Source organism: Lolium rigidum, chromosome 7 (genome assembly GCF_022539505.1).
Source record: "Lolium rigidum isolate FL_2022 chromosome 7, APGP_CSIRO_Lrig_0.1, whole genome shotgun sequence".
In the NCBI taxonomy this organism is placed as follows: Eukaryota; Viridiplantae; Streptophyta; class Magnoliopsida; order Poales; family Poaceae; genus Lolium; species Lolium rigidum.
The window spans coordinates 263,400,278-263,409,257 of record NC_061514.1 but is presented as its reverse complement, the minus strand read 5'-3'; the positions used below and the strand labels follow the sequence as shown (position 1 = coordinate 263,409,257).

At 51.4% G+C, this 8,980-nt stretch overlaps 2 protein-coding genes across 2 annotated transcripts; both read left to right on the top strand.

Annotated features, from left to right (window-relative positions):
- Positions 1-581: 581 nt before the first annotated feature.
- Positions 582-2,643, top strand: LOC124678336. Its single transcript, XM_047214236.1, has 2 exons — positions 582-940; positions 2,160-2,643. Exon 1 carries the CDS (start codon positions 582-584, stop codon positions 903-905), a length of 324 nt encoding a protein of 107 aa, XP_047070192.1. The 3' UTR covers positions 906-940; positions 2,160-2,643.
- A 4,446-nt stretch (positions 2,644-7,089) lies between these two features.
- Positions 7,090-8,407, top strand: LOC124675924 (cytochrome c6, chloroplastic-like). Its single transcript, XM_047212001.1, has 5 exons — positions 7,090-7,321; positions 7,568-7,650; positions 7,727-7,758; positions 7,852-7,915; positions 8,019-8,407. Exons 1-5 carry the CDS (start codon positions 7,117-7,119, stop codon positions 8,157-8,159), a joined length of 525 nt encoding a protein of 174 aa, XP_047067957.1. The 5' UTR covers positions 7,090-7,116; the 3' UTR covers positions 8,160-8,407.
- The last annotated feature ends 573 nt before the right edge of the window (positions 8,408-8,980 follow it).

Sequence of the window (8,980 nt, the reverse complement as noted above, 5' to 3'; positions counted from 1 at the left end):
TTTTTCTGTGGCCCGAGCCCGGCCCGATATAATTACGGGCTGAAGAATGATGGCCCGAGCCCGGCCCGATAGAGAGAAAAAGCCCGGCCCGGCCCGGGATTTTCGGGCCGGGTCGGGCCGTTCGGGCCGGGCTTCCCATGCCCAGGTATACCCAGGTGTAGATGATCCTGGTTTAATAAAAAAATGGGAAAAATAGCAAAATAATTCAAAAAAATCTGAAAATTTTGGACAGTGAACATGAACAAGTGTTCTATCTGCACACAAAAAATCTCTGAAAAAATACATATGTACTGATCTGTGCAAAAATACATATCCTGGCAGTTGGAAACCCGTTGGGCCAGCCTACGTGAGCCTCTGGGCAAGCCCATGGCCTCATGGGCCAACCCATCGACTTATCAGGCCTACCACACACAACTGTCGGAGAGGGTGACCGCTAACCGGCGGGACAGCGGTCGCTCGTGACCAGCAACAAATCCAGGAATTTCTCAGAAAGAAAAGAGAGCAACGAATCCACGACCGAAGGGGAGATCAAGGTGTGGCGGTACGCGGTAGCGCCGATCTCCCAGACTCCGGCGATTCACATGACCAGGAGCGGCGGCGGCAGCGGGAGGCAACAACCCGAGACCGCTTCTGCGGCCATGCCCGTTCCGGGGCCCTGCGCCTCGACCCATCGGGCGCTCGCCGAGTGCCACCGACGCGCCTCCCGCGGCCCGCTGCAGCCGGAGGTGCTGTGCCGGCACCTCAACCGGGCCCTGGCCGAGTGCGTGGTGACCATGTGCTGCCCCGACCAGACCGAGGCCGTGCGCACGCTCTGCGGCAGCTCCGGCACCGCGCTCAAGCGCACCCAGTGCGAGCGCGCGCGCATCGACCTTTCCCTCTGCCTCGAGGCTCATCAAGAAGAATGACCTACACAAACTCCACAACCAATGTGCTTCGCCCGGTATATTAATAGGCTTTTTCTTATATGATCTTCTGTTACATCACTGATGGAGTTCAATCTGTCCTAGTTCGGGAACACCCCTTTCTGTATAGTGAGTGCATAGAGTTTGGAAATCATGGTAAGATCCGTTTTTGTTTTGGGGTAGCTGCAATTCCAAAGCATGTGTTATGACTATGAATTACTAACTAGCAGATTACAGTGTCCCTACATAAAAATGAATTACATATTTACATTGGATAACAGATTGGCATGATCTGTCTTTTTGCCAAAAGATGAATCTATCTTTCATGTGCCCTTTTATCTCTCTGTTTTCGCATCAGCTCTAGCTAGTTTTCTCCAGGTATGTCTGATTACACTATGTTATTTGTAGCTTGAGGTGTGAACTCTTAGATAGTTAGATTGGTTCTTGTACCTCCAACATAACTGTGTTGCTACGAAACCTTGTGCAGTGAAGCATTCATCTTCTCATATAAGCCATGACAACAGGAGTGAATGTTGATATATTTGTACTATTGTTAAAGCTTAAAAGTCTATATAAGTTTACTTGACTCTAGTCTCATGTATCTTTTGATGCTACAAGGAAAGAACATGGAAACGTATTTATGGCGAATTGAACAGTGAAAATACAACACATGTCAAAAAACAGTGAAAGTGCAGCATTGAAGCAAAGCTTACTCTAGCCTTGAAAACTGGTTAACTAGTCGTTTTCCCACTAGGATGCTAAAGATCTCGTTACCAAGTGCATATTCTCACTTCCTAACAATATCTAGTTTGTTTCGCAAAAAAAATATCATGTATAAATGGCTGTTTTGACATTTTGCATAAGTTTCATTCCACATTCAGACAGGGTAGAACAATTGTACTCAAGGGTTCTAACAGTCTGCCGTGTATTCTAGAAAAAAAAGTCATCACCCATAGTAGGTGAATTGTAGCTTCCTGCACTCAAGATTGTTAGGGTCCTTTGTGAGGGTAGTGATGTTGCAGTTACCTAGAAAATTGCTACAAATGCAGCAGAAATTAGACTATTAGAGGCAGAAATAGTGTATCTGAGACATCAAAAAAGGCATTGCTGCATTTTCTATTCTCAGACGGACGAACAAGATGTTTGATTTTGTTGGCTGGTCATGCACTTCTATCAATGAGTTCATTGTAACAAATGGCATGCACTTCTAACGGGGGATTTTACAATTTGCCACACTTTTCTTTGCACTTCTAACAGGAGCGAAAGCCCGTTTCAAGTAGGAGTGTGTGTGCACGGTGCCTCTGTCTCGATACCACTGTGAACTGGTATGAAGGGGCAGGGTTTATCGAAGGCGGGAAAAGAGGTTTTAGTTAAATCAGTTCTGCAGGCCATCCCTACCTATTCGATGGGCTGTTTTCAGTTGACAAAAGGGCAGTGTGGCAAGCTGACATCGATCTCCTCGAGGTTTTGGCGGGGCGACGGTACTGACAAGAGAAAGGATCTTTGGATTAGCTGGGAATGCATATGCTCGGCTAAGCGCAGTGGAGGATTGGGATTCTGTGATTTCCAGGATTTTAATCAAGCTCTTCTTGCCAGGCAAGCGTGGAGGCTGACCACATCCGCGGAATCCTTGTGGAGTCCTTCGCGGGAGATATTTGCCTGAGGGCGATTTTATGAATGCCAAATGTCTAAAAAGAGCGTCATACACTTGGAAAAGTATTTTTCATGGAAGGGATTTACTCAAGGAGGGCCTGGTGTGGAGTAGGAGATGGTGAGAAGATTGATGTGTGGAATCACAATTGGATTCCTAGATCATCTCTACAGAGGCCGATGGGACATAGGCCGGATGCAGAAGTGGAGAAAGTGAAGCATTTATTGCTGCCTGGAGGTGCTGGGTGGGACATTAGCAAACTGAATGATATGTTCTTTGAGGCAGATGTCAGTGATATTCTGAAAATACCAGTAGGTCGGGCTGGAACTGATGGCTATCTTGCTTGAAATTACACCAAAACTGGGCAATTCAGTGTCCGTTGGCGTATCACCTCAAACAACACCTCAAGTGTATGGCAGCAGGACGGCCGTGGTCTTCTTTGAACTGTACTGAACACCAAGGGTGGCTCTCTCTTTGGGCTGCCAATGTACCTAGCAAGGTTAACGTTCACTGTTGGAGGCTGGCCAAGAACGGGTTAGCTGTTGGAGAGGAGCTGCGGAGAAGGGATATAAAACAGGGGGCGCGATCTATAGCATGCAACAGGGAAGAACTGATTTTCCATAGGTTTTGGTCCTGCCCACACTCTTCTCGGATCTGGGAGCTGCTTCGTGAGTGGACGTCGCTGTTCCTGGTTTCGCCACGGAATGACTGCAGATCGCAGGTGAGCTCCAAAACTGGCTGCTGGGATGCTTTGCGTCACTGAAAGAGAAGGAGCTGGGAGTGGTCATGATGGCCATCTACCACCTTTGGCTCGCAAGAAATGATGCCCCCGACGAACCTATGTTTTAGGACCCTGACAGAACATCGCCACGTGTTCTGGCTTTGTTGGAGGCGTGGCGTTCTCTGAAAACTCCTTCCTCTCGCCAGGAACCGAAGGAAGTGGAGCACTGGCTCCCGCCTGTCGCCTGACACTGGCTCGACACTACGGAGGTGGAGGTGTAATTATCAGAGATCACCATGGGGCACCTCTTGCTGGGGCTTGTCATTTTTTTCCCTCGGGTCACGGATCCTGAGAGAGCTGAACTGCTAGCCTGCTGTAACGAAGACGGGAGTTAGGGCATCTCCAACCGGGCGACCCATCCCGCGCCCGCGCGTCCGGATGGGTCGAAACGGACAAAACCGCGGCCCAGCGCGCGGACCCATCCCTAAAACGGATGGCCGCGGCGTCCGGGACGACCCAAACCCGGCCCAAATCTTGGACGAGTTTGCGTGGCCGCGGACGCGAAAGGCTGGTCGCTCGCGTCCTCCCTTGTCCGCCCCCGGCCCGCCCGTCCGCCTCCCAAAACGAGAAAACACTCCACCGTACTCCCAAAACCTAGAGATGGCCGACGAAGCGATCGCCGCCGCCACCGCCCCCGACACCACCGCCACCATCGAAGAGGAGGCACCCGCGGCCGTTGCCGCTCCTCGCCGTGGAGGCGGCTCTGAACGGCGGTGGCCGAGCCCCCCCGGGCCGCGGACGAAGAAGGCGAAGGCCGAGCTCACCCGGAGCGGAGGAAGCTCGAGAGCAGGAAGAGGGCGACCGGCGCGGGCGCCGGACCAACGGAAGAGGGAAACCGCTGCCGAGCCGGAGCGGCGGCGGGCGGCGGAGCGGCTTCTCCAACTCCGCACGGAGGCGAAGAGCGTCTCCTTCAAGAGCAGCGAGGCCATGCTATTTACGGCCACCCGGCGCTCGGCCGGCCACATGATCATCCCCGGCACCGGCGCGGCCTCGGTGGGGAGCTCGGCCTCCTCCGTGACCCGGCCCCTTCCTCCAAGGTCAACCGCTCCGCCGACCGCCCTATTTGGGCACGAAATGGGGCGCATGGGCGGCGGGCGTACCGGTCACGGGATGGGTCACCGGAGGTGGCGAGTCCATGACGGGGCCGTCACCTTCGTCCATTGACCCGAACCGTGCGCCGGCGAACTCCAAAGGCCCGAAGAACCCGGGAGCCGCTGCGACGTCCGGTGCACGCAACCTGTTCGACGATATGTCGGCCGCGCGCGCGCGAGCACCGTCCGCCGTGCGAGCCCCTCCGTCTTTCGCGCGAGACAATGCCGACGACCCTTCCATATCCTTCGACACGAGCGGGCTCCCCGGCCACCTCCCATTGACACACGGGAGGGCACACGCCTGTCCCGGCAGCATAAACATTGAGGAGGAGCCGTTGTTCGGTGAGGGCCTCACACAAGCCGCAGCTGCACAAGCTCGAGGTCGCCGGGTAAGCAAACGAACCGCCAACTACACGGAGAAGGAGGACAAGGTGCTCGTCGATGGATGGTTGACCATCGGGCAAGATGCGTTGACGGGTGCCGAGCGTGAAGGGTCCGCATTCGGCGCCGGATCTATGAATACTTCCATGAACATCGCAAATATGGACAGGAGCCATTTGAGAGCGACCGCAGCGAAATATCGCTCCAAAAGAGGTGGGGAGCAATTCAAACGGAGTGCAACAAGTTCCAGGCGGCGTATGAGCACGCGAGGCGGCTCCCCGTTAGTGGCATGGGTGTGAAGGACTTGGTATGATTCATAACCTCAACTTATTCATCCGATGTTTGCACATTTGTTTATCGTTGTTGTCTCGCTTTGCTCTAGGTGTGGCGAGCTTTGGAATTCTACAAAGCCAACAATGGAGAGAAGACCTTTGCCTTCCCTCATTGTTGGAAGGAACTCCACGGCACCCCCAAGTTCCGGGAGGGGTACGAGGGCTACATGGCGACCTTGATCGGCAACAATCCCGCCAAAGATGCCACGGTCATTGACCTTGATGGTGGGCAGCCTTGCGGCAGCTCCGCTTCTCGTGCAAGTCGTCCACGCGGCCACAAGTCAACCAAAGCCGACATGAAGCGTGATGCGTCGTCCATGCTATTGTATGGCACTTTGAAGGAGATGCATGCGGACGAGAGAGGTGTCCACGGACAAGAGGGATGAGAGGAGGCGCCGGGAGAAAGAAGAGGACAGGAAGAAATTCTTTGATGTCCGGCAGAAGAAGCTTGAGATTGAAGAGGTCAAGGCGAAGACCAAAGCTAAAGAACTTGAGCTCAAAGAGAGAGAACTTGAGCTCATAGCAATGGCAAGGGCCAAAGAGGTGGAGCTGAAGGCGAAGGAAGTTGAGCTCAAACGCCAAGCCGAGGACAACCTCATCATGAACGCCGACTTGACCAACATGAGCGAGGCAAAGAGAGCTTGGTTCGAGAAGAGACGAAGGAGATCCTCGAGCGCCCAAATTGAGTTAGACAATCTCAATTGCAATTTTTATATTTTTCTCAAACTATGACACATTTTATTTGATTTATCATGGTACATTTGATAATATTGTATGGTATTTGATAATATTTTATGTTTCCTATATATTATTTTATGTTTACGAGATATTATTATATATCAAAGTGAATGCGTGGCCGGAGGACCTATTTTCCAAAGAAATAGGCCAAATGGCCAAATGGGTGGCCGCTGCGTTGGGCGCAGGACGCGACCCAAACGGACGCGCGGACGCGGGGCTCCGTCCGCGCGTCCGCTCGGGCACGCAAACGGCCCAAAACGGACGGCCCAGCGCGTCCGTTTGGGTCGCCCGGTTGGAGATGCCCTTAGGAAGATTATCTGGACATATTGTGCAGGTATTGTGGGCAAGCTAAGACATGGATCGGCTCAAGCCATGTCCCTCTGATCGAAGAAATCAAGGCGCTACTATGCGAGTTTGAGGCTTCTTAGGTTAATAATGTGCGTCGTGGCACACAAGTTTGCGAAAGTAGGCTGAATGAATAAATTATGTAATAGCTGGGTAGAGTCGTTTCCAGACTGTGTTTTTGAACTTGTTGGCTCTTCATATGGGCGAGTAATAAAGATGCAGCCATTTGATCACCAAAAAAAAAACCCCCACTGGACTCTGATTCGCAGATCAAGAAGTCTGGATCGTATCCCGAGCAAATAGAAGCAACATGGTAACTAAAACTGAAGTAGCTTCGTCACTAAAATGACGCGCGCAACTTCATTGGTTTGAGCAAAGGCTTTGTTTCTTCTGCAGAAGTTCTGAAGGTAATTTTGATACGAAGACGTGCACATGTTTCTGCTCTGTTAAATCCTCTATTGCCTTCTGCTATATTTCTTAGTGTGGATATTCTTGGAAGCAACTTTGTGTATTGCTATGCTTGCAAAGTTTTGATGTTATTGATGTATGTCTATCTGTTTAAGCCAAGCTCAATTTTTGCTATCCTTCCATTTTGTTGACCATGCTCATGCTCTTGGCCTTTCATTGTCTGAGCTATTTTGCTCAAGTATGGGTCCCTCGTGCCAGGGAACTTGAGTTGTGATCAACTCTTAGTTTCAGATGTGATTTTGTGTTCTTCCATGCACCGTGATAGCCTGACAGTCCGTTTAGACGTTTAGTGGTACACTCGTGTCATTGTGTGGACCAACCCGATCCATCTAGCCTCTACTACGTGTCGTCCCCTTGAACCACGTTTTCAATCTACCTCGAGGCAACCGGCAGCAGCCTCCACAGCTAGCCTGCCAGTGTGCGCGAGATGCACCAGCTTCCTCTGGCCGCACGGCCGCCGGCGCCGCGGCCTCACAGTTTTCAGAGGAGGGCAGCCTGCCGCTGCAGCCTGAAGCAGGCGTCTGCTTCTCTCGCAGTGGCCGTGAGACAGTGCGCCGCCGCGCCACTCTTGGCCGCAACGCTCCTCCTCGGCGCCGCTGCGTGTCCGGACTTCCCTGCCGCCACTCCTCCAGGTTTGGCCAGCCCCTTGATAGTCAATAGAGATGGTTTTGTTGTAAACTCCGATCTAGTGTGTCCACATGAAGCGTGGGTCTTGACTCTTGAGCTTGCCATGGATGAAACGTGGATTTCATGGTTTCGGATGAAGTAAGACGACCGTGTAGAAAAGTTGAGAAACATCGCCACAAAGCACAAACTAGAGCCTAACTGATCAGAATTAGTAGAAGAACATTCATCTTTTCTCCCTAATATTTGTACAGCATTTGCACAATCACGAGGCGCGGCGCTGTTCCAGAAGGCGTGCATCGGGTGCCACGATACCGGAGGGAACATCCTACAGCCAGTGAGTTGCTGAAATGTCGATCGAGATGCCTGTAAATCATCATTTGTTCTCATTGCTGCTTGATCATGTCCTGCAGGGAGCCACCCTCTCCATGAAGGATCTTGAGAGGTATGGCCGAGTCATTCGTTAATCAACAGCACGCACGCAATTTGCTATTTGATCACTATTAGACCGAGGAAAAATGACACACATCTGATTCAGAAATGGAGTTGCCACGGAGGAAGAGATATACAACATCACGTACTACGGGAAGGGGAGGATGCCGGTATGCAAACTTCAGCCACCACCATCAAACACCACTACACCGTTCAAAGGAGAAAATGTTTGGAGTTTGGCAAATTTATGTATGTGTGCTTCATCGTGTGTAGGGTTATGGAGAGAAATGCACCCCGAGAGGGCAGTGCACCTTTGGGCCCCGGCTACCTGAAGAAGATATCAAGATGCTGGCAGCGTTTGTCAAATCACAAGCCGAGAACGGGTGGCCAAAGATCGACAGCGATGTCGAGTGATCCGAGTAGAAACCGAACACGAGGTGCTAGCTCTACTTCGTGAATAGCTGAGAGGAGCCGGTTGGAAAATATACTTGTCGACGCAGCTAGGGCCGTTTGGATTAAAGATTTTTTTTTGAGGAGTCCCATCCATAAGATTTTTTTCTAGTGATTGGAGATTGGAGATTGGCTACTTCAGGTGGAACTTAGACTATGGGACACAATAGGTCTGTATTTTCCTTCTTGGCTATTTCATAATCTGTTGCCCTTTTTTCCGGATTTCCTTTTCTAATTTCATCATTTTGTTCCAAACCATGAGTATCCTAGTCTATGGATCAACTAAAGGCATCTCCATCGGCCCGATGCGAACATATCAAGAGCGTATGTTTGCGTGTACGCGGACAAAAAACCATCTCTAGTGGACTAAGGGCATTTCTAATGCGGCGAGGCAAATTGAACCCCCAAAATGATCGCGCACGTCCGTTGCGTCGGCTCGCGAACATGAAAATGATCGTTTTTTTACCGTGCATCCATTTGCGCCTGGGGTGCCCCCAGTGGGCCGACACATTTGGCTCGCGGACACCTATTTGGTTGTTCAAACAACAAAATAATAAACAGGTTCAAAGTAGTTATTTGTTACATCCAAATATTTCAAATTTTGCATGACAATGAGGTGATATTGACGACTTGTTGCCTACCAAAACCCACCGGCGAGCAGCGACGGGCAACACCGTAGAGCCGGAAGGCTCCCAGGACTGCGGTGGATCCTGGTCCCTCGGGCAACGGCCCGCAATGCTCCGGCACACGTCCTGGCGTTTGCGAGGGCGTGCCACCTAACCTAT